At 39.0% G+C, this 26,519-nt stretch overlaps 1 protein-coding gene across 2 annotated transcripts in view; it reads left to right on the forward strand.

Annotated features, from left to right (window-relative positions):
- Positions 1–23,764, forward strand: part of LOC120723290 (seizure protein 6 homolog) — a 91,886-nt gene extending 68,122 nt beyond the window's left edge. Inside the window, exons 5-17 of one of the 2 annotated variants that reach the window (XM_040014660.1) lie at positions 7,392–7,577; positions 8,518–8,686; positions 9,163–9,329; positions 9,420–9,614; positions 10,409–10,547; positions 19,386–19,582; positions 20,391–20,585; positions 21,084–21,275; positions 21,463–21,657; positions 21,851–21,889; positions 21,994–22,102; positions 22,187–22,283; positions 23,434–23,764. In XM_040014660.1, coding sequence (XP_039870594.1) covers positions 7,392–7,577; positions 8,518–8,686; positions 9,163–9,329; positions 9,420–9,614; positions 10,409–10,547; positions 19,386–19,582; positions 20,391–20,585; positions 21,084–21,275; positions 21,463–21,657; positions 21,851–21,889; positions 21,994–22,102; positions 22,187–22,283; positions 23,434–23,460 — 1,907 coding nt within the window. In that variant the 3' untranslated portion in view covers positions 23,461–23,764. Of the gene's footprint in view, positions 1–7,391; positions 7,578–8,517; positions 8,687–9,162; positions 9,330–9,419; positions 9,615–10,408; positions 10,548–19,385; positions 19,583–20,390; positions 20,586–21,083; positions 21,276–21,462; positions 21,658–21,850; positions 21,890–21,993; positions 22,103–22,186 lie in introns of both variants that reach the window. The other variant, XM_040014659.1, reaches the window with a different exon arrangement.
- Positions 23,765–26,519: the final 2,755 nt, after the last annotated feature.

The following is a 26,519-nucleotide window of genomic DNA, read 5'->3' on the forward strand; positions in this document are numbered from 1 at the left end:
ACTATGAAAACAATTTAACATAATAGGCTTCCGTGTTATACTTCTTTGCCAACAATGTGTCAAAAAAATGATCACACATGCAGCCTTGTCCGTCTAAAAACCTGTTTGGTTTGAAAGTTGATGGAACAAATTCAGCTACATTAATGAGAAAAATACCAGGAGCAGATTTCATGAAGATTAGACATATCGGAGTCACGGAAGATATTTCAATTTGTGTTCTTCTGCTTTGCAAGCGGGGTATCTTCTTGTCCTTTACAATGGACTGTGAGAAATGTAATTGGACAAGCGTGGAGAAGCAGATATAACTGTGGAGAGACGCATCTCAGCTCGTCTGTAATTAATATTTGCTACAGCACGAGCTTGTGATGGCAGACTGATGTATCTGTCTATAACAAGAGCAGTTTGACACTTGGAAAATAACTTAAAGTGTTTTTTACTGTTTATGTTAAGAGAACATAAAGTGTGGGAATGAAGAGGGGCTTACCACTCTCCACATGTGTTCTTATCAGCGTCTTTTTCTCAATACCCCCACATATGTTTGTGATCTTATCTAGAATTGAAAGTATAGTTAATAATATCATCTTAAGAGAATGTATGTCTTGATTGTTCAAATATTCTCCTTAAAAACTGATTTTGTTAAAAAAGGAAAAATCAGAAAAAATACTTACAGTTAGGGATTTTTTTTTTACTTTTTCTAATGCACAGATTAGCCATTACATGAAACCCGGTGACAGATGAAGTGAATATGATCTGATGTGATTGAGCAATCTGAATGAGCATCAACGACATGCTGTGGATCAAGCCCAAATCCATGGAGATTCCGGCCCACAAACCCACAGAACGCAAAAGAGCTTCTGCCAGTGCTGTGTGCCAGACTCTGCATGATGCCGGCGTAGGTTTCATTGCCATGCCTCAGTGAGTTAGAGCTGCTTTGGAGGCACAACAGGGAATGCTATATGACATTAGAGGTTTTAATGCTGGGGCTGATTAGTGTACAGTTTTGGTATTAATAATAAAGGAGTTGGGTCAATTAAAAAAAAAATGCACACAACGAAATAAGCACCCACCAATACAATTTTTTTTTTCAAATTCAGGCATCTATTCTCTGTAGGATTAAACTGAAAACAATTTAATTTCTCAGTCAGGCATTGCTGTTTAATACAAAATAACAATGTGAAAAATTTATGATCTTGCTCTTTCAATGAGAAGAATCGGTTTAAATTTAAGTTTTAAAAATGAAATTGCATACTACAGTGCAAGTAAGGATTATGACTTATTTTATCCCAAACCCATCCCTGCTTTCTGAAAACTTACTGCTGATGAGTAAAAGTAAAGCCTACCTTTCGGCTATTTTATATCTATAACATACATAAAGAATTTTGTCTGAATTAAATGTAATACTGATGTAATGTCTGTAATATTAAATGTAATACTGTCAAAGCCTTATTTGATTCCAAAATGTTTGATTGAAATTATTTACAACCTCTTAGCATTGAGATGATGATATAATAATTGTATTTGACATCTAAGGTGAGCTAGGAGTTTTTAGCTGTATGAAGTAATCCATGCTGCTGATGGCAGCGGTGTTTCACAGCAATTATTGATTGTTTTTAACTTAAAACCTGCAACGACAAGAGATGTGGTCAGAGGACCCCTGCCGCTGGTAGCAATCCAGCACATGCCACCTGTTCTAAGTAGCATTGATAAGATTCTTGTCTCTAGTTCAAAGTTATTGCTTTTTAATGGCCTTTATTGAGTAAATGGCCATTTCGATTGAGGCTTTAACCAAACCACATAAATATCAATAGGCTATATCACTGCGGAACTATCGTCTGGCTTTGTACAAGTGAGGCACTTTACCAGAGACAACACTATTGATGTTTCTATAAAAGGTAATGCTTTGATGCACAGCCAGGTCATGTGGCTTAGATATATATTGACAGCCACACTCTCCCACATGTCGCCTACAAGCTGAGCGACTGATGTTATATCTGTATATTAAACCAATAACTGACTATAAAGATGACTAATCATTGCCATGGAATCTTCGCTTCTTGCACATTTTACTCTAAATGTCAGTGTAACACACAATGGATAATATTTTCCAAATATCGTGCCATTATATATAATAACAATCTACACTACATTCATTATCTGTGTTGTGTTTTCTGTCACCTCATTTCATTATCTGCTGCCTTCACTTAGCCATTTTTGATCCTATTCCAGCTCTCCACCTGAAGGGATTCAGGCAACGCATACAGGAGTGTAACCGTTTATTAGAGCTAAATTGAAATGCATTTTATTTGTTTGGCCAAATACACTGTGGGTAACTGACTATTACTAGCTTCCTCAGCTCATCTATTGTGCCCTAGTCAACAACATTTGTCCATCATTGGTTGAAGAGCAGCATTCTCAATTTGAAGTACTCAGGCAGATGAAAAATGTGCATACAGCTGAATGAGGCTCATTAATGGAAGGAATGTGTGAGTGCATGCAGGTGTCGCATCAGGCGTTCTTTTGGGAAATGTTTACTTTCTTTAAATGTTTTCGAAGGTTGATCTTAAGTAAATGTCGATAGAGGACGGCAGAACGGGGAACTCATTATTGGATCCCAAATACACATTTAGAGTTCCACATTTGAAATTCAAGTTTGTTTTTTGTTTTTTGTGCCAACATGTAGGTGTGAAAGGGCAGGAAGCAAAATAAAAAGCATACTTTATATTCAATAAAGACAGTACAAATCCACAGCTTGTGCACAGAGAAAGAGAATAAAAGAGAGAGTGAGTGAGGAAAGAATGGCAAGACAGGGCACTTGTGCTTTTTTGTAATACTGACAACAATAAAATAAAATAAAATAAAAGACAAATAAAAATAAAAAAGACAATTAGCATGTGCCCATGTTCCTTATGGTTATATATTGCTTGCGACAAGGTACAGTGTAAAAATCCAGAAGTGTTTTGAGCTACTTTTCCTCTTCTATTTTTAATATTTACTAAAGTGACATTTTATTCCATATAGTGTGGCATTTTTGTCAGGAACGCTTCATTTTGACATCATCCATTGTAATATCTGCCAATCAGACATAGCATTATGAGCACTGACAATAGTAACACTGATTATCGCTTCATCGTGTCACCTGTTAGTGAGTGGGATATATTAGGGAGCAAGTGAATATTTTGTCCTCAAGGTTGATGTGTTAGGAACAGGAAAAATGGGTGAGTGTAAGTATTTAAGTCTGAAAAGGGCTAAATTGTGAGGGCTAGACGAACTCAAAAGTGGTCCAAAGAAGGAACAGTGGTGAACCAGGTCCTGGGTACTGATAGGGTCAAAGAGCCAAGGCTCATTGATGGAATACAACATGATCCGATCTAACATAAGTAGTAGTTGAAACTGCTGAAAAACTTAATGCTAGTTCTGATAGAAAGGTGTCAGAATACTGACAGAAGTGCATCCCAATTTGTTGTGTACGGGGCTGAATAGCTGCAAACCAGTCAACGCTGATCCCAGTCCGCTGTTGACAGTGTCAACAAATGGGAACTTGATCATCATGGGGCGATCGTGGCTCAAGAGTTGGGAGTTCGCCTTGTAATCGGAAGGTTGCCGGTTCGAGCCCCGGCTCCGACAGTCTCGACCGTTGTGCCCTTGGGCAAGACACTTGACCCGTTGCCTACTGGTGGTGGTCAGAGGGCCCGGTGGCGCCAGTGTCCGGCAGCCTCGCCTCTGTCAGTGCGCCCCAGGGTGGTTGTGGCTACAAGCTTAGTAGCTTGCCATCACCAGTGTGTGAATGGGTGGGTGACTGGATGTGTAAAGCGCTTTGGGGTCCTTAGGGACTAGTAAAGCACTATACAAATACAGGCCATTTACCATCAGAGCTAGACTATGGAGCAATGGAAGAAGGTGGCCTAGTCTGATGAATCACATTACCTTGGGAACCCCTGACACCTGGATGCACTATGGGAAGAAGTCAGTGGAGGCAGTGTGATGCTCTGAGTAACGTTCTGCTAGTAAACCTAGTAAACCTTGGGTCATCCACATGGATGTTACTTTGACACGTACCACCTGCCTACCCACTGTTGTAGACCATGTACACCCTATCATGGAAAAGGTACTCGTTGATGGGTGTGGCCTCTTTCAGCAGGATATTGTGCCCTGCCAAGAACAAAAAATGGTTCAGCACAGCAATGAGTCTGAGGTTTTGACCGCCAAATTCCCTAGTTCTCAATCAAGTTACGCACCTGTGGGATTTGCTGGACAAACAAGAGGGTCCACCTCGCAACTTTAAGGATCTGCTCAGCTACATCTCAGACTCAATAGGCCTCTGTTAGCAGGAGTTAAATGCCAAAGGTCATGAAAGCATAATTACAAAAGACTGAACATGACTTGTTTGGAAGGCTTGCCAGCAGAAAGCCTCTTTTCTCTAAAAGACCATGGTAACATGGCATAGGACTGCAAAGCTGCATCTGAACAATCACAAAATTTCTGGAATAATGTTCTTCAGGCAAACGAGACCAAAGTGGAGATGTTTGGCTATAAACCAACATATTCTAGAGTCATCTATCTAGCATTTAAAACTTGGCTTAAATCCTGTGATGTAACAGGACAATGATCCTACGCAACGCAACAAATGCCCACAAACCTCGATGTACTGAAGCAATGTTGTAAAAGACAGTGGGCCAATTCCTCTACAACAAAGTGAGAGACTGATAAAGTCATTCAGAAAATGGTTACATCAAGTAGTTGGTGATAAAGATGACTCTACAAGCTATTCAGTTGTTGGGTGTACTCAGTTTGTCACCTACACTGCCTCTGCATTTTGGCATCACTTTTGTTAAAAAAAAATACTGAGCCAGTGTAATATTTATGTCTTTTTGTTCATCAGAGTTTGAGTTTTCCCTGGGTGAGAGTCTGCATTATTTTTTACCACAATCGTACAGTAAATCTGTGGTATTTAAAAGGTAATAAACAATATTTTAATGAGAGAATTTGAATATTCTAATGATACTTTTGCAACTAGCTTATGCGTGTACTGTACTACTGTGGGTTTACATGAGTATTACTATGACTATGACTATTTCCTCCCCACTACAAGAAAACAATAACTAAAGACATACGCTTCACATCTGTTTCCTGTGGCTCTACAGCACCATCAGCTAATCTTCCTGGCTGTCTGCACTGTGGATCTATTATTTCTAATGGTGAAACAATCAGACTTTATGGCCCAGCACCACATCTACTGGAATGGAGGCAGCACGTAATTTAATACTTCAGGAATTGGCTCCACAATTTTTGCCTCTGGCTCTCCCACTGCATGCTCAATAGGGATGTAAATGCTGCTATGATAATGGCAATAACTAGGTTCATTGGAGCTAGTGATAAACTATGAATGGAATGGATGACCCAGGGGCAGTGTACCTCGTCCCTGTGGCTCACTGATTTACTGCAACGCAAAGGCCGGTTTCATTATGGTAGAAACCAGTGGCTTGTGTAAAAGAAACACATAAGTCAGTAGTTTCACAAACCTTTATGGCCGTTATGCATTTAGGGCTGTTTTCCCTCGAGTTCAAGTTCAAAGATTGATAGAATGACTTTTTTTTTTTTTTGAATAGACAATTTAGCTTCAAGGTAATGGTAGAAAACATCACTAAAGTGATGTTTTTTCATGTCCAAATGACTTGGTTGAAATGAAAGCGCTTCAAATCCAACCTGCTGCATATTGTCTAATCTGTTTGCACTGTTTAACCTCCACTTGCCCTGCTTTTGTGGAGGTTGGCCAACAACCCTGTCTATGAAGTGTGTGCTATTGCTTTATACATGTGGCTACTGCTCTAGTACTAAACACACCATGTTAAGATGCCAGTCTTGTAGCTCTTTTATTGAGGATCCTGTATCTGTGCTTTTTTGTATTTGAACCAAATTAGACTCGATATATTGAAGATAAACCCATTTCTTGATGTAAACTTACTTTTTTGATGTTACGTAGCCATTTGTGAAATCATGCAAATATATATTAAAATTATGAGTGTTATACAATTCACTTAACTGTGAGCAAGCTACCATATATTATCATTATTATTAATTTTGGCCATTGTGCTGTAATTTAAGACTTTAAGGCTGCAAATATGATTTCAGCAAGACAGTTTTAACAAACACATGACTACCAGCTGCCCTTTGCTTTGTTATCGTTGCCTGTTAGCATTTGTTTAGCTTTTGCATCCGCTCCATTAAGCTAAAGCATGTTATACAAGGCTTCTAGCTTTCTGTACTTCTGCAGTCTCACAATCACACTGTTATTGTAGCACAAGCCATAGTGCGTCCAATTATATTCTGTTGTTCACACATTTCCAGAAGTTTAAAAGTTTTAGTCTGGCCATTAAAGTGCCTACACTAATGAGGTAGAACAGTGTGGTTATTAGACAGGAAGAGAAGGTTGTTTAATAGCTTCCATTAAAGACTTGGTTAGCTTACTTCATTATCAAAGTGAACTCCATGCCGTCCTACACCATTTATTTAAAAAGGGAACAGGACAACAATGCATAGCAAGTCTGGGAACATTGATCTTACCCCGCTGCAATCGCAACTCTTTGACAACCACTATAGAGGCTATTCCTCAGCCTAACGTTACAGACCCACTATGATGTTCATCCGACCAACCATGCATCCATTTGTCAAAGTATCTGCAGCAACTATACACCAAACCACACAGTGATGATAATTACTCTAGTGCCAAGAACATGTCTCTGTACATTTGCATACTGTTTGTACTGGTAAACTACAATTAAAAGATGTAGTGTATATAAACAAATCTGAAGGCTGGTTCTAATAACTTCTTTAACTGCATGTTGAAGAGAAACAGGAAGACAGAGACAGATTCATTTGCACAAATTCACAATCATTTTGGATTTAAATATTTATGGGTCTTCAGCAGTGGTTTGGAGGAGAGACAACTTGGTCAACAATGAATACACAATGCAGAACATAGAGGATTATGTTGTGCAGCCAGTTAACATTGTTGGCAGTTTGGTCCAGGACTGGATTGTGCTCAGACAAATAAAAGGCTGAAAAACCCTGGAAAATGATTTTTCTAAATGCTAAATTAAAATAAATAAATAAAAATAACTTAGACCAAGCATGTCCTTTCCCAAAATGATGCATTTAGTTATTTGTGCTGTGATTTCACAGCTGCTAATGGTGAAATCAATTACATTAAAATGCAATTACTGGTGTTATAGTATAAACATGCTTTGTCTCTCTGTCTCTCTTTCCTATCACTACTGTATAACATACTGAACTTTATAAATCGATACATTGCAACAAAAATTATCAAATTATAATGTATTCATAAGAGCACCTTCATTTCCCTTTCCCTCTATTTTTGACTCCTTCCTCTGCAGCCTTTGTGCTGAGTTGTGCATTCCCCAAAGAGCCTGCTGGTGGAGAGGTTTCAGTGACGCACCTGCATCCCGGCGGAGAAGCCTATTTCAATTGTTTCACTGGATACAAGTTGCAGGGTCCAAAAATGCTCACCTGTCGTAATGCAACCACGCCTTACTGGAGTGGAAAAGAACCCCGATGTGTCGGTAAGGCAAATTCGTTTTCTGGATAGACAAGTTTCAGGGCAACAAGACCCCCCCACCCACCCAACTGATACTCTAACAATAAAACTGCAAAGAATGTAATTAAACTAAATGAAATCTAAACGCTATAACAGTGGGTTATGGGCTTATCCCTTCAGCTTAATTGGAATGTTGGGTGATTTGGTTTGATATTTAATTTTGCTTTGTAAACTAAATTACCTTCAGGCTCGTTGCCTGACAGTGAGTGTGAATACGTTCAAGTAGTTAACATTGACTGCCAGGCTTTCAAAGCAAACATCTAAGTATTGCTATTAATTTTAATAATTATTTAATTATTCTTATATTTGAGAGTTAAAAGAAAAAAAAGAGTTAAGGAAAATAATTTGCAGAGTGAAACTCGCAATTTTAAAGACACAAGCCTGTTTCTCTTCAGCTTTCTCTGAGAGAACAGGTGATTTTGATTAACAGAGCCTTTCACTGTGTTGTCTCCTACTGAGTCACACTCGGAGGGCAAATGAGCGTGTTTGCATGTGATTAGCAACACAGGGAGCTGTTCTTTGGAGACGGGGCAAAATAAGGCCATTGGACCTGGCTGCCTTAATTAGAACTGGGCCACATGACTCTCCTTCTCCTGCTGGTAAAAACTCATCTGCTAGTTCCAGCCTTTCACCGCGCCTGCCTGCAGCTGTTCTAAACTGATAGTGTTACTGCCGCTGTTTTGCTTTTACCTTCACAAACAATCAGGCACTCTTAGACCCAGGAGAGCCGCCTGGTGTAGCTCAGCCACAGTCCACTGCATATCGATGCAATCTGTGCTCAGACAGGGACTTTTCTCCAAAATCCCCCTACCACAGTTCGAATCATTACTTTTTTTCATCAAGTTTTTACTTCCTACTCTTTGTCCTTTTTTCTTTTCTTTTCTTTTCTTTTTCTTTTCATACAGCATCCTGTGGGGGAATGATAAAAAATGCCACATATGGCCGCATCGTCTCTCCTGGTTTTCCTGGCAACTACAGCAACAATCTGACCTGCCACTGGGTTCTGGAGGCACCTGAAGCCCACCGGCTTCACGTTCACTTTGAAAAGGTGGCTTTGGCAGAAGATGATGACAGGTAGTTTATGTATGCTGTTAAAATCAAAACACACATTGAGAATAAATGTGAGCATAGTGTGGAAATGTGAGTTGCGTCGAGCTTTGAACTCTGAATAACAGTATTCCTGCAGATGGAGGATTAAAATTCTCGAGGGCTATAAATGACCAAAATCTTTAGGGAGTGACAGATGAATTTGAAAGGACCTTTTATCATGATAATCCTTTAAGTGTGCTCTGTCAGGCAAATGAATTGAGGGGACCAGAAGGTAGTGAGAGGTAGGAGACTGCAATTGCATTATGTATCCTTCTGTAACCACTGATCCATATGGCAATTGTCATGCATGCCCATTCACCTCATTACAAAGTGTAGAATGTTATCACAAAGTTATTACAGCTGCAGCTGGAACAATGAGCAGGTCTCGGGTACCTTGTAATTTCTTTCTTTAACATCTATTTTAATCCCATCAGCGCTCTCTCCCTGTTTTCTTTTTTTAGGTTGCTAATAAAAAATGGCAACAACATAGACTCTCCCCCTGTGTATGACTCCTATGAAGTTGAATACTTGCCAAATGAGGGAGTGCTCAGTACCGGACGTTATCTGTTTGTGGAGTTCACCACAGACGGGACGATGACCTCCACCGGCGCAGCCATAAGATACGAAGGCAAGCTGATGAGGCAGAATGCAGAGTTTGCTAATAATATCTTGCACCATCCTTGTCACTTATGTTCAATGTCATACACTCTGTCTGCAGCTTTTGCGAAAGGGATGTGCTACGAGCCCTTTGTGAAGTACGGGAACTTCAGCAGCAGCGATTCCACCTACAGTGTGGGCGCAGTGGTCGAATTCTCATGTGACCCTGGCTATACACTGGAGCAAGGCTCTGTGGTGATTGAGTGTGTGGATGCACAAAACCCTCAGTGGAATGAGACCGAGCCAGCTTGTAGGGGTGAGTTAACAGATGTCATGATTGCAGGGCATAAAAAAAATAAAATAAAAGTGCTTCCACTGGAGAAGAACTTGGAGCAATATCAGATTGACCCGAGGACCCGAAGCTTTCATTGTCTGCTTGATCACTGCAGGAGTTAGTTTTTCTAATATTAAATACCAGTGACAGTTAACTATATCTTCCTAAGCTGCTTTCCTCTGATCCGTGATAAATTTTCTCTCAAAACTGTAACAACGATTTACTTTGAAATGTGCGCTCGCAGGGCAGATTTTCGAAGTGCTCGAGATTAAAGGCGCACAATAGCTGGCCTAAGATGAGAACTGCCACAGTTCACAGGCGACGCATCACATTTAATAGCGGCCCAACCCTGAGCCCTTCCCTTCCCCTCTCTGTTTCACTCCTCCCACATGCACATACACACAAACATGACATGCTGACCTTAGTCTTGGTCTTTAAAGCCTTCATGGTTATTCTGCAACAGAGTGAAATTGAAAAGCTCTCCAGTAAAGCTAGCTATAAGAAAATTTAATTTCTGCTCGTATGGGTCATGGTCACCAAGTGGTTCAGTGTCAGTTTGCAGTTTTGCGAGGATCACACCAAGATGCTTGCACAGCACCTGATTTCAGCTGTATTTTATTAAGCACTAAGGTCATGGGCATAATCTAGCTAGACAAAATTATCTATGTACCAACATATATTTTGAGTGAATTGATTTCTAATTTGCATCTTACTTTCCTGTATCTTCAAATCTTTTACAATTGGTTTTTTCAGCCTGTACTGTTTGTGTGTTGCAGCTGTGTGCAGCGGGGAGATCACAGACTCTGCTGGTGTTGTGTTGTCTCCTAATTGGCCCGAGGCTTACGACAAGGGGCAGGACTGCATCTGGGGTATCCATGTGGAAGAGGACAAGCGGATCATGCTTGACATCCAAGTGTAAGAGACTGCACCCAGGTGTAAGACTAGAAATCACTCAGGGAGGTCAGAGAGGATGTCAGGCTCCAGATATAAACACACACACCCCTCTTGGTTATTTTCCCATCCTTTGTCTCATCTACGCAGACACACTACAAAATGCGAACAGGAAAGTGTTTCTGTGGTTGCAGTCACTAATTAGATTTTTTTTTCAACATCCCCTACATTAAGAATTCTGTGTTGCTTCCAGCTCGCTCTCTGACCAGATTAGCCAGTAAGCCTTCCTGTTCTCACTTCCCTGGTGTCTGCCTCAGAGTTGGCTTTGAAATGAATCTGCTCTGGCAGTCAACTACTCTGAGCCACTTATTCAGCCTACCCAACTGTAATTCAGCACAAATGCACAGAGATGTCAAAACAGACAGATGCGCACACAAAATCCAGGCACACTGTTTCACCTTCACCAATCACTCGTGCACAAATGTCCCCTGAATGCACACACATTTTGTTTCAGTCTACACCAGTAATTGATCTTAACTGAAGTGAAAATAATCGCACAACCTTTTCTTTATGGTACGTGGAGCCTTTCTCAAAAACAAAAAACTCCGCAAAATTATATATCTTGTGCCACTGTCTTGTTATCTTTTATGGATTTATCCCTTTGCTTTGGTTGAATGATTTCCACAATATTGCCTTGCACATGCAGCCTATCGTAAGCACCAAAACTACATCATAAGTGATTCCTGTTGTTGCCTGAAGCACTTGCAAACAAGAGGGCACAGAGAGGTTAAAAATAAACCAATGGGAATACTGCCTGAGGTTGTAAAAAAAAAAAAAAGTCGCTGACAAATCTCAACCAGTGGCAATTGCTAGCTGTTGGTCAGAGTGGTCAATTGTGCATGCGTGCATGAATTTGTTCCCTTCACTTTTCATATTTCCCATATTCATAATTCTTTCTGAACAGTGTAATAAAATTAGGACATAATTATGAAATGAAGTCTGAGGCTGTACAGACAGATTGCAAGCTGTCCTTAATAGACAACCTCCAGAACAAATCAAATCACCATCATTACTACAAATCTACCATAGTGAACAGCAGCCAGAGGTGGCAATCATGAAGCTTTTTCACTGATTTAAATCACTCCATCATTTCAGTTAAGACATTCATGGTCACTTTTGTGGATGCATAGGGAACAGTGCTCACTAGTTTAACATTCAGCACTAATGCACCATCTTCAATTCATTATTGTACATCCCGTGCATTAAGTCGGTAGCGGTATAACTGACGTTTGGTCAGTTGCTCAGCATTTTATTATTTGAGCTATTTAAATTTAGATTTTTTCTTCTGTGGAATTTGTTTTACACATGTTTTTAATAAGGCAGTAACACAATGTGAAACATAATAAAGCCGAGAATGTGGCTCTGAGTTCCTGGTGAAGAAAGCTCCACCACTGAAAACGATTAAGTCTAGGCATAGTCATCATATGGCATTCTTATATCTGTGTATCTGAATTGTGCTACTTTGTTATCAGAGTGAGGTGGTCACAATCTACAACCAGTACTGTACTCAGGAGTGGTTCTGTTGCTATAAACTGGGACTTGACTAAACTGTATTTTTGCTAAGAACTAAAAATATACTGATAAAAATAAACTAACCTGTTCATATTTAATGTACACTAGAACAACAGTAGATATAGTAACAAATACTGTGTTCCACTGCAATGCTCATTCATCTTTTAAAAGTTGCTGAACTAAGCATAAAGATACAGATTAATATCGCCCAGCTGTGTCGTACTGAACATTTGTGTGGGCGGGGATTATTTCTGCTCATGCCCAGTTTTGTATGCTGCTGCGTGGTCTAAATACGCATCATTTCCCAAACTATATCTGTCCGGCACTGAGATATGACCTGTCACTCAAATATGAGCTGCAGATCAAAAGGGAATAAAGCATTAGAGGAGACCAATACAAAACAATTTCTGAATACAGCACTGAGCTTTATGTGACCCCGCATGCCACTGTGATCTTTAGATAGAGATTAAGACCCAGTGATTAATCTCTGTTATTAAAAGTCAACCAGTGCACCTAGGGTAATAAAAAAAAGATCAGAGAGGATTTTTTATTTTTTTATCACGCAGAAGTAAACAAGTTTGATTAGAGGTAAACTGATTTTCATTCAGTGCCCTCTTTTTAAATTGCACCATGCTCAAATTTATTTTAATCCTGGCCACATGAGACTGTTCACTGTAAATTAATGGTGGTGTGGCCGGCTTTAGTTTATCTCAGGGTTGGTCATGTGTAGCTTTCCTGGCACTTGAAACCCACAACTGATCCCTGCGGACCCCACCATTACCTTCAAGTCTGGTCCACTCTGCTTGAGAAAAAGCATTCCTTTAGGCTCGGCCAACATGTAATTTGCATCAACGTGTGTTTGTGTGCATGCGTTTAGCATGTTAAAGTGACAAAAGGCTCTTGTGGATAAGAGTCGTCTCATTATAAGGGTGGGCACACACTTTTCCGCAGTAATGAGAATGTTTTCTGTGTTATCATTCATCACTGTGCCAGTGCTGGCAATTACAGAGGAGCAATGTGCATAATGAGGACTGATTAATTAATTTAGGCCAAACAGGAGGGCCGACTCCTTGCTAATTAGCATGGAGCATGGCTCCAGCAAGAGCCAGACACAAGGGGTTACAGCTGATATCCCCACCTGTGGAATATACCTAGGTAAGTGGTCCGCGTGTGCTTTAGCATTGAGCGTATTGTATCTGGAAGTGTGTTTCACCAGACAAAATGATCACAAAGTCTCTTTAACAGTGCTAATGTTTCAGTTTAGTGAGCAGGACTGGAGACTTTGCAGCTTGAACTTACTGGTTTTTAGAGTCCTCTTGTGGTGACTCTATACATGACATGCAACCTGGACGTCAGCTTATGCTGTGATTATGTAGGTGCCTATTTTTTATGTTATTTGAACTGAGCAGAACAATTTAAATGTCAAATATGTATGAAAAAGATGTTAGAAGGTTGCTTTTGAAAGTATGGTACCGTGAGCTATTTCCATTCTGTTAGAGTTAATAGAGATTTGCTGTGTTCTTTAAACTTGACTGGTCAGTGAAGGTGACAGAATGCCTACAGGCTTGTAGAAAACAACTGTCATTCCCTCATCTGCAGAACTGAGCCGGTGGCATTGGTATGCAGAGGAGTTTTCAGAAATTGTTTTTCAAGCAGACCTTGGAACTTTGCAAATGCCTGTGCCAAGTTGGTGAGGGAAATGTTCAGTCAAGTAAGATCTGACTAAATTTAGTCAAATAAATAATCTTTTTTATGTCTGTCCTGCATTCTCACCCGTCTTTGTTTGTGGCCAGTAGTAGTTCGTGACTGTTGTTTACCAACAAAGATCTCAGATGTTGTCGCTGTATTCCCAGAAACACAATATCTTTCTAAAATTGAAAAGAATTATGAAATCATGGATACAGAGCAAATGACTCAGGGACAACATATTTCTAAGATTAGTTACCAGTTTTCAAACCAGGACAGGACTGGCTTTTCATGACTTGGGGGCCATCTTTTAAGAAAGGAGCCATGTGGGATGACATTTGGGTGCAGTGACTGCCAGATTGGTGCGCTGTGTGGCCGAGTAGCCTGCAGTGACTTACTACTCAGTGCTGTGGATGTTTGGACTGGAGGCATCTTGCGTTTGGCAGTCTTCTGTGGTGTCACTGGGATTTTTTAATAAACTTCAGGTAGAAAGGTTAGAGAACAGATGAGGTCAGTAGGGCAATTTAAAACCAAGGTTGACCGCAAGGTTCTTGACGAGCTAGCGTGACTGAGGGGGCTATTTAGGAAGCCAGACTTGAGTGGTTTCAGTGCATCAAGTGGAAAAGTTATCCGCTGATGGTGCCCACTACAATACTGATTGTTTTTGGATATTACAACAGTGTTGAACATGATATCTAAGATCTCGAGGGGACCTAATGACGCTGAAAGGCAATTTTAGATTTGACAATGCCTTTGAGCGTTAAGATATGAGACAAAGTTGTGCACCTAATTGTTTATCAGAACGTCAGCTATGGCACTGATTCATATATTTTGATTAAAACACTTTAAAGACCAAATCACTGCCAAAACTGTGAGGAAAGATTTCTCAGATGCACTGGTTTGCACAAAGGGGGCAAAGACCAACATGGCTGAGATGGAGCTCACTATACATCATTAGTGTCAAAGAATATGGGCTGTGGTGCTGATAAACCACCGTAGTAGGAAAAAACAGGAAAATCAATCACAGTGAAAGTAGTAAAATTAGAAACTAGCTTCATTTAAAAAAAACAAGAGACAAAGAACAGCCAGTACATTGGCAACATTTTATAGTATGTGGCAAAAGGGATCAGTGGGTGTTGGTATATATTTGTGATGAGAATGCAGAAACTGGATGTAATCACACAGTATTAATACCAAATGACAGATCTACATCACTCTGGGAGGAAATCCATGAGAGCAGAGAAGACTGATAGCTTTTATGACCCAAAGGTGAAGAAGAGCTCAAACAGAAATGAAGATTCCATGCAGTGTATGCAGAATTCATGGTATTCCTCAAATAGATTTATGAGAAAGCAGAAAGTTTAAGGTCAAAAAAGTTATTTGCCTATCCTGTAGATGCCCTCATAGAAGGCACCAGGTCTGTATTTCCATAGAGTATTATCATGGAGATTTGGAAGTGAAAATTGGCTTTGTCATTCCTGTCACTTCAATCCACAGTGGTCGATTGTCAGAGAACACGGAGGTGTAAATTGCCCTCATAGTGTTCCAGCTAACCAGAGGGAGTACATTGCCACCCAAATTCATGCAGCCCACATTCATTATTTGTGTCCAGGAGGAAAACCCTGTCCAGATTTCTTCATAAAAAAAAAAGATCTACCCATCATTCTGGCCATATTGTGTTAAAATTTTATTTTGCATTATTTTTCACAGAAGCAAACCTTGTGGGGCTAATTAGATCTGCTTTTTGTTTATACTGTTAGTCAACATAAAATATTCAAGATTTATTCCTAGTCTGATTTTAACAGCAGTTTGTTTGCTCTCAGAGGAATTCTGTGGGGAGGTTCTGGGTAAAAGACAGAGTAGAAGAGAGGTCATTTGTTTCCCTTTATTATGAAACCCCGTCAATCACAGATAACATGGCCTTATCTCCTATTACAGTGTTTGTCCCAAAAAAGCTGAAATTATCAGTGAGGATGTGGACAGGACCCCAATGTTAACTCGGGCAAGCCAAAAATAAGCAAAGAGCAACCCTTTTTATTTGGCTGTTTTGAAAATGGCCAACATATTCCAAAAGGGAACAAAACATATATCCAAAAACAATCACCACGACGATGGTAATAAGAGTATAAACTGGGTCTGAACATCGAAAAGGAACAACAGATGCTCTGACAAACCAAAGTGGAGACAGGACTATGCATAAGGACTGTATATAAAGAATATAATAGGGCTGGGGGAAAAAATTGATACAACATAAAATTGCAGTATTTTGTGTGGCAAAATTATATCTATACAGGGACACCTAATATTGGTATTTTATTAAATATTGATTAAAAAAAACCTCTGGGGATACTATGAACAAGATGGCTCATCAAATGCACCACCATCTTGAGATAACATTAGCTGAGCAAACTTACATTAAATCGGCTCAGCCAAATTACCATCAAACACTGGACATACTTGACAAAGTTTGCTCCTAATACAGAGCAAGGTAAGAAAGCTAATAGCTCAGTCAGACGAATGAAAATTAAACACCAACCTTATTCCATCTACATAAAATCCTCGGCTCCTTGGTGATTGCATTGGATTTTGTAAACATTCTCCAACCTACTGCAGCTTGTGGTGACTGAATGTCTGCCCAGAACTTGAGTGTTGCACATCATGACAACTTAAGATCACAAGGCAGTTGCACAGATAGGAGGCAACCTTTCTGCAAACATCATAGTCTGACTTGGACTAACTTCAATCACTCTCAGAGAGATTGTCAACAGTTTGCAACTATAAATTAGTTTGCAACTAATTTATGAATGCAAACTGGTTACCAACAAGATAGGACTCGACTCAACTGCCTGCCAGCTGGTTACATTTGGTTTATATTCCTATAGAACAACACATGGTTGAATAGGTGCAAATGTGGATTTCTGTTTATGTAAACAGCAATAGGTATGCGATTTTTGACAATTCATCATTTAATTGCTTTATTATCAGAAACAGATAGCATTCAGTTACAGACTGATATCAGGCTAATAGCAGGCAGTGGCAATATTTACAGCAGGTTTTAGTGACAGTGTTGGCATGTTTGACAATTTCAAGTAATTTATTGGATAAAACAGTATTTAATTTGGGTGATATAATTTGAATTTGAACAAAGGTGATCACAATCACAGTATATGTTTTGCTTCAAATCTTAAGGACCACTAGAGTGACCACAAAACTATGACTCAGTAATATCATAAAACTGAGGTCATCATATAAAATAATGCAAAACTGGAGCCAAAAACTCAATCAAGAACATAATCCAGAAGCTAAAAGATACAGTAAGCAAATTTGGGGATCATAACAGCAAGTCAGCTGGTAGTTGCATTTTGTCTGTCCTCAGCATGCGATTTAAAAAAATCCTCTCATGTCGTTTCAATGGCTCATGTGTGCATCAGTCACATATACCAAATCTGGTTGAGCATGAGATACTTGAAACATTCACAAACATAAAGTAGCACAAAAATGCTATAAAAGCTGTAATTTATTACTTTAGTTTTCATTCATCTTTTAACATTAAATATTTATTACACATCTGTGCTCTTTATACGCAGCATTGTGCTGCTGAGATATTTTTTATTTATTTTTTTAGAGTGTTGGCATATGTTTGCTTGAAAGTTTTTTTTGTCAGTATTAATAATCAGCTCATTAATGAGATTTTTTTTAAACATTTGAGAATATTATCTCAGAGCTTATTATTATTATTTATTTGTAACATATTCTTACTCATTTGTGTTCAGACAGTTGTTACACAACAGTCGCTTTTCTTATAGATGAGCTTGACTCAGAATTGGATATCTTAACAATATGGATATCTCTATAGTGTTACTGTAAATCTATTGCTCAGACAAATACATGTAGAAAAGACAAAGACACACCATTTAAGAACAAGCCGAAATTACATACAGCAGCTACAGAAACTGCACATTTTTGAGGTATAGTAATTTGAAACTTGTACTCTGAGCACTGTTTTCTCACCACACTTTGTGCCCTTGGTTTGTCACTTGATCTGGCACAGTAAACAGTGATGTACAGTTTGCATTGGAGACGGCTGTAAAGACACCACTGCTGGGCTCCCATGAAGCATGTGATTGAAGGCATTGTGCTATTCTTATTCTTAATTTTTAAATGGTACAGTTCAGTGATTATTAACACAATCAAGTTAAGTCGTGAAAACTAGCTGCACTGCTATTTTGACACCAAATTTAGTCACGGGTAAGAGCAACCATTTTCTTGTCCTCTACAGCTTATATGACTACATTTCTTCCCCCCAGTATTCTTCATACTCTGTGTCTGATTGATGCTGATGTGATTACAAAGACATATGAATCTTCCAAATGGAAAAAGGTTAATGCATTTTTATGTTAATCAGTAACAGCGAAGAATCCGCCAAACTGTGACTTGACTACCGTATACTCTATCACACATTAACATCACAAACACAACACGAAACATGTACAACTGAATTCATACGTATTTATTCATTATTTATTATCTGTTATTTTTTTTCTACCTGTTTCTGTAGTCCTTCTATAATTCCGTTTTTGCTTGTATGGCAGCTTTTTGTAAAAGGCCGGTAAAGGACAATTCAAAAAGTAATTCCTTTGGATTAGTTTGATGATATGCTCAAATACCCATATATGCACATCAGTATATATTCATGGGATGCGGGGTGGGGTGTTGGGGGGCGTCAGACAGACATGAATCATGAATAATTTAATGTTTACATTGCATCAGATGCATCTAATATAAACAAAATTGCAATTTTCCAAGTACTGCTGACACTGTCTAGTATCATCAGCTTGTGCTTTCATCAGCATAAAGGGAGACAGAACACATTTTACCAACTGAAGCTCTGTGCACAACACTCAGTGTCAGGTTTATATTGTTGATTGTCATTTATGCTTAGAAATATTTAACCATGTATGCTTAGAGGTGTATAATCGATTGTGTAGTGATAGGATGTGTGAGTCTGCAAAGACTTCGTGTGCATTCCAGAGTGCTCTGGCATTCACACCCACACCCTGGAAGCATGGGAGAGGTCGTACCTTGTTTTATTGTTTTATGGTAGGATAAACGTAGCTATGTCAGTTTTAGTCTAAGTGCCTTTTGTTTAGATGAACTGCTGGACTTCCAGGCCAGCAGGTTTAGGGATGTTGTTTATGGGGTCACACTCTGACCCCCCCCCCACACACACACACACACACACACTTACACAACGCACAGGCAAGGTACTCTTTGTGTGTATGAACCTATGCATATTCATATAACCACAATAAAAGGAGTGTTACAGGGAACCTGGCTGAGAGTCTGACAGAGGTCAAGTGGGTGGAACGACACTTGGCTCCAGGCAGGCCTCACGCATGCATGAGTAACACAAAGAACTTTGCCTACTTGTGTCTTGCTTTTGCTGTGTAGTAAATTGTCTTGAACGTTCCAGCGAATAGATTTATGCTACAAACCTATCACTCAGCAAATACACCTCAGAGCCAGGGAACTCTGGCTGAATCTGCAAAGTTACTAAGGGGAAAACAAACAAAAAGTAACTTTTTTTTGTGATGTCAATCCTAGTCTCCATTTGGGGAAGAATGACCTGCTGACCTTCTATGATGGTGATGACCTGACTGCCAACATCCTGGGCCAATACAGTGGCACGCGACCACATTTCAAGCTCTATACCTCCATGGCTGATGTCACTATTCAGTTTCAGTCTGATCCTGCCACTAACATCTACGGCTACAACAATGGCTTTGTAGTTCACTTCTTTGGTAAGACGGTGGTTTAGTTTCATTCCCTCTTAAAAAAACCAAAACACTAATATTACATGCTTTTAATATAAGGCATACATTCTTCTAATTCTCTTGGGATTACATATATTGTATACTTTTTACTGTAAAAGTACCACAAGCAAGGGACCACAAATGGAAACAAATGTGGAATGTAAAATGTTACTCATATCTGGAACCTAACACATCATCATTTAGGGAACGAAAAAAAAAGAAAGGTGTATTTGTTCCCCTGTCTCTTTGTTCCCCACTCTTGCTGTGCCTTTGTCTATCTGTCTTCTGGCTTATCCCAGGTGCACAGGATTAAATAACAACAAACACGAAACATAATAAAAGTGTTCACTTCAACATCAGCTGGTTTTACCTAACTCTTTGTGTTCCCCGCCATGTATGCTGCAGTTAGGGAGGCACAGATTGACTGGTGCCAAACCACATGCTGCGCTCCTCCTAGGAAACATCACAAGCCTCTATTTACATTTTCTTCCCAAACAGTTTCTGTTTAGAGCACAAAGAAAGCAAAAAATCTGCAGTCGTATTTATTCCCTGCAGTGGGGGTTGCATATTAATGCTCGGCTTTTTCCTTGAGGATCCTCATTATTCCTTTTAGATCTAGATCTGCTCTAAACAATAAAAAAAATGTTTGTTATACAAGAAAATGGATTATTAGGAGAATATTTATATATCCTCAGTAACACATTGTCCTCACAATCTTTGCAAATCCTTTTTTAACAACCTGTCTCTTCCCTCCAATACCTGCGCTGCATGACACCAATGGCGCCAACGCCAACAGAGGTGCCAAGGAATGACACCTGCTCAGAGCTGCCGGAGATCACCAACGGCTGGAAGAGCATGTCGCATCCTGATCTCATACACGGCACTGTGGTCACCTACCAGTGCTACCCAGGATACACACTGGTTGGCTCTGAGATCCTCATGTGCCAGTGGGATCTCAGTTGGAGCGGTGATGTGCCAAAATGCGAGGAAGGTGAGAGGAAGCATATAAAACTTTGTAGTTTCTCTTTAGTCCACCTTGGGAGTTATAATACGCCATCATTGGTCCAAGTCTCAGACCTTTTTGCTTAAATATTATGATAACATGGCTAATTATAGTCTTACCATAGTTACCATAATACCTGGTTAATTAGTTAGTTTGATGTAACTGTGTTATTCTGTGACTGTTCAACTTTAATACATAACATGAGGATGCATTGTCATGTGGCAAATAGTTAACAATATGACATTTAGGGAACAATATTTAGTGCAGCCGGTGCACTTCCTTTGCACAACAAATTCAATGTAATGTGCATATATGTAATTGCCCCTCATAATTTTTTAAAGGTTTTTCCAGTTACCCAAGAAAAAAAAATCAAAACAATATCAAAATGAATATTTTTCCTTGTTAATTATACTTTTTATCACTCCTGTACCAGCACCGGTGGCAGTAATAACTAATTATCATCACTTGTTTTTGGTGTTGCACCAGTGATGACATGCCAGGACCCTGGGAATGTGCAGCACAGTCGTAAAGTGATCACAGGCAGTCGCTTTGCTGTTGGATCGACTGTACAGTTCATCTGTAACAAAGGCTACATCCTGTCAGGCTCCAGCCTTCTAACCTGCTACAACCGTGATTCAGCTATGCCCAAGTGGAACGACAGACTGCCCAAATGTGTCCGTAAGTTCTCTCAGTCAGAATAGCATAGATTCGCAGACATGCAATTATGCACGCCCACACTGTCAGCGATGTGCAGCTAAGCAATTATGAGTAAAAGGCAAAAATTACAATGTGTCACTGTTTTTACTGTACAAAGGTGCATGAAAATAATAATAGTCCTAATCAAATATATTGTACTGCTCCTCAGCTGAAAAGTATGAGCCATGCAGGAATCCCGGTGCAGCTTCCACCAGCATGCAGAGCTCTGAAAAGGCTTTTTATCAAGCAGGAGAGATGCTGACTTTCTCCTGCCACCCCGGCTATGAGCTGCAGGGTTATGCCACCATATACTGTGTTCCTGGACACCCGTCACAGTGGAATAGCACTCCTCCTGCCTGCAGAGGTAAACCACGTAACAAGCTTCTAAATACAGTCAAAATACACAAAAAGTAAAGCAGAATCTCAACAGTTTTAAGTGCTGTTTACAAATGCAGGTTCTTTTGATTCTTTTGGCCATAAAAATAAAGCATGCGCTGTGATTCACATTGCATAAATATGGTCTACATACTCATTAAACTGCAATTATTTCTTGGTAGCGTCCTCGACACATTATGTAAATGAACGCAGACTAGATGGTAAGTCATATTTCAGTACCTTGCAGAATTGATTGATATTTATTTGTTGACAATCATTCACAGGGGTAATTACATGTTATGTCCTTTTTTTTTTCTTCTTCAAGTTGTTAATACAAATTATGGCACAGAAGGAACCAACATTGCCCTTGCAGTATTTATTCCAACTGCAGTCATCTTGGTGATTGTCCTTGGGATTTACATCTACTTTGCAAAGTAAGTAATGACTCAAAATTTTATGCGTTTCCCTTGTAATAAAGGCTTTACATGATGTTTCCTGTTTCTGTACTCTTTGCTCAGACTCCAGGGGAAGTCTATCAGAATGCCAGTGTCCTCGCCACCGTATGACAACATGACAGAAGAGTCTGCTTTCGACAACCCCATATATGAGAGTGGAGTAAGTACAGATGTCATGAGCATGCAAGACGTGGATTCACAGAACACCAGCGTGCTGTCCTGATCTTTTCCCATCCGGATGTCATCCCATCGTCATCTCATGTCTCACCAGCAGAGGGCGCCCTCACACCTTTCGTCATCATGTCACTCATCACTGAGAGCTAGTGGTCTGAGCTGTGAGATAGGAACATTTTTCCTCACTTTACTCTGATGTCACATCTCATTTGCATCCTGGATTTCCATTCTATCCTCTCAGAGAAGTGAGAGTGCTATGTTAGAGCTCATAGTGGTAACTTTTACCCATGTTATATACAACTTTTCCCTAAAAGTTGTGGTGCTGTGTAACGCTGATGTGGAGGCAACAGTAGACTAAATACAAAAACAAATTAAATTATTTTTTTTAAAAGAGTGTTTTAGCGAGATTAAGAAAGGCTTCAATGTGAGAGACAGTATAGATAAAGAACATTTAAATGTAATTTACCAACATGTATTTCCAATACTGAATAATAACATCATGCTTTCGTCAATCACCTAGAAAGCATTGCTTTAAAAATGATTCTGTAGCAGAAATCCATTCACACGTTCAGGAACACTTTCAAAAGCCATTATTGTTGCTGCGTCTACAAATCTAACACCACAGTACAAAGGAGGCCTTTAATTTTCAACACTTTACATGTTGCCTCTGTACAGGTTTCATTTAAATATGGCTTTTAAAATTATTTGGAAATCACTCTGTTTTGTTTTGATTTACATTTTACACAGCATCACAATTTCTTTTGGAAATGATATAGTTGTATGTTTATCATGCTATATGCTGCAGTCCCCGTGTGTGTATAAAGGTACAGTTTGCTGTAAAATCCATCAAATGAAATCTAGCAAATGAACTTGTGCTGTGACGTTAATTAGCCTTAAACTAGCATATACCTATAAAGTGTACTTTAACCTTTGTAGTAAGAAGAACCTAGAATTACATAAATGGCTATTTTTATTTAAAATAGATATTTAGTTTTTATACATATTCTCAGTCTTCTTGAGGGTATAGTTACCAGCTGATTCATAAGTCAAAAGGTACACAAGGTACATAATATATGCATAGGCTGTTGTGACAATAGTAATTCTATGACTCTATTCTCTCTTCTTTGCTCCTTCAGCACTGGCAGACTCATTCTAGATACTAAATCCTGTCATTATGTCCAGTTTGGCTGTACTGCAGAACAACTATGAGGTGAGGTCTCCTTCTGATTCTGAGATCTCATCTTACTCCAGTACCCCGACCGTTCAACGATCTGTTTTTGACTTTATCTCGATCCTGCCACTTACTCACTTTTTGTCTGAAGATTTTTTTTTCTCTTAAGAACCACTGGTTGGTGAGAATTTTGAAAGACATTGTCGGTCTGTCATGAAATTTGTAACATATTGAGAATGAAATGCTAAATCATGTTTGTCTATACCTAAATAATGGATAACAGATAGGCTACTTAATAAAAAAGAAATATCCCCTTGAAGATGCTTTGTCTATCACTGCATTTCAGTGAAGTTCACAATGTTGTGCTGTTATTGAACAACAATTTTATGTGTGGCTATAACATCTATGTATGTCATATGCAGACTTGTCAAACTTCTTTTTAGTATTGTCTTTATCAGCACCCTGCTTTACTGTTTATAAGTGACAATTGTTTACTCACTTTCATCAGAAGAAAAGTTAAAATGACCATAAGCTGATGATAGACTTTTTTTTTTTTTTTTTTGGTAAAAGCTTTAGCAGTGGTATTTGAAAAAAAAAAAAAAAACATGTAATGGCAAACCGTAGCTGCCCAGCTAACAAACATTTCATAGGCTTTTTTTTTTTTTTACTGTATCATTGCCATTGCAGCCTGTATTTTCTTATGTTCAGTTTAATAAAATGTCCAGGACTGATCACCAACACTTTATAATACATCATCTAACTACTTGCTTTCATCTAAGCTCGCACTGCTCATTTTGACAACATTGAATCAGAATGGTAATAACATCTATTAGAAAAGAGATTTGCTGTAATATTCAACAGCTGTATTATAAGGAGGAGCATATATGCTTTGCACTTCACAAGCTGTACCATCCTCAATAATTTCCTGTTTTTTTTTTAAATTATTATTATTATTTTTAAGCAGATTGCCTTGTCTGATCTGTACAGGATGAATGAAAAAGGTTAAGAGTGTTCCATTTAGAGCACAAGTAAGAATCACTCAAATTTTTTTGGACCATCTCTGCACTAGTCATCTTTTACTCCAATATTCTTTCTTTTTCTTTTTTCCTCCCCATTTTACCTATTTTGTGTATTACTGTAAATATGTCTTTCTCTCCACAGTCAAATCAGTTAATCTGTGGGACATCATGGTGATATTTTTCTAAAGTAAATTGTTGATGACTGTCAGTGATTGAATGTTTTCGAGTCCTTTTTATCGCCTCGAGTCAGTGGCAATTAGAGATTGGAGGAAATCTGGCTTTGATTGTTCAGCTCTGTTGGATACAAAGGCCCCATCCACCCAACAGACTTTGAAAAAAATAATTGCCATTATTACTTGCTTTACTTTGTATGAGTCTGCTATCTGTAAATAGACTGCCTGTCCAATATGAGTGCCTCACGACTGACTATAACCTGAGTCATCACATGTGAAAATAACAGGTACATGAAAGATTCATTCAAGATTCATTTACTTTCACTTATGATTCATTTCTATCTTAATGTTTATGATTAAGGGATTTAAGAAATGATCCTGGATATATTACTATGAGCATTTGTGTGGTTCTGACTGCATACGGCCTCAGAGGATTTCTCAAATACATGTTTTCATTCAGGAACCATTAGCTATGCATACCGCTCTTCTCATATCACACTGTAAAGTCTGCCTTAAAGGATAAACATCAGCTAGCTAATTTGTGTATGTTACAAAGTGTAGTTGCACCACATCATTAGCATCCTAGGACAACAATCCTCAAAATCTAGTGAGTGCATACAGTAATCAGCTCACATCCTGATCCATGTCACTGAGTCACTGCTTTACAAAACAATTGAAATCCTGCAGTGTGCAAAATAAATCCCTGTGCAACAGATGGTTGTTTACTTGGGGTCATGTTGTGGTGCATCTGCCTGTGTTCAATTTTGTAGATAGATCTCATCTCCTTTGTGCAAATCCTTTCTGTTCTAACAAATCTTTCTTTCAGTATCACAGCTGCTGTGACCACATACAGGAAACTGCTTCATCTTTAACTATCTATAACCCTCTCAAAAAATAAATTAAATTGTTACATAAGTATTGTCACTGACTCATTAATGACTAAACTTGTGTTTTAAACTCATAAAGAAGTCCTTACCTGATATAATAACAGGGCAGACATGTAACATTATATGTCACAAGTCAAAATGTTAGCTTTAAAAAGGGCCAAATGGAAAATGTATATTGTGTGGCACCACTGATTTTCACCACAGCTACAGCGGGATGATAAGGCCATATACTAGAAGCTGCAGCATAAGCATTTATGCTGCCACGTGTCGTCAATTACCAGAACTGAGATTATCAGCTATCTGTGCAACTGAAGCATGTGCGTTCAAATGAAATCGATGCAAAAATACTGTATTGCAGGCAACACCATATAAATGTCTCCATGCATTTGTGCACCTCTAGATGGCAGCATGATAACAAGACATGCACATGAGGTACTCACAAGCCTTTGTGATGAGCATGCTGTAGTTCTCATCCAACTTATATTAGTGAATTATAACTCACAGTGTATTTGTTTCCTCTTCACATCTTCTTATGAAGCATTTGTATGTATTAAAATAACCCATCTCTGGTGTGTGTGTTCCTCAAACCCCACTAGAGGCCTGAGGTTATTAGCTGTTCCTAGGGCTTCACTCTTCCATTGAGGTTTGGGTTTTACAGCTCCCAATGCCGCAGGACCACTGCAGAAATGCATATATACATTGCCAGTTACACCAGTGGACCATGGGCCTTCTCCACAGGTGAGGCATGGACAACCAAGGGAAAAATATGTATAATAACTAATTATATATATATGTGTGTATATATATTATAATATGATTTATAAAATAGACACAATAAAATAAACATAAGCACTTTGTTGTTGCCACCGTGCTCAACATCAATCCTATTTCTATTGTTAACTGGAAAAGCAATGGGATGTGTAAGGGTTGTGAACTTCTTCTTAAATGGGACATGCCAGAAAGGATCCCAGA

This window comes from Simochromis diagramma, unplaced genomic scaffold, assembly GCF_900408965.1.
Source record: "Simochromis diagramma unplaced genomic scaffold, fSimDia1.1 OVJJ01000676.1, whole genome shotgun sequence".
In the NCBI taxonomy this organism is placed as follows: Eukaryota; Metazoa; Chordata; class Actinopteri; order Cichliformes; family Cichlidae; genus Simochromis; species Simochromis diagramma.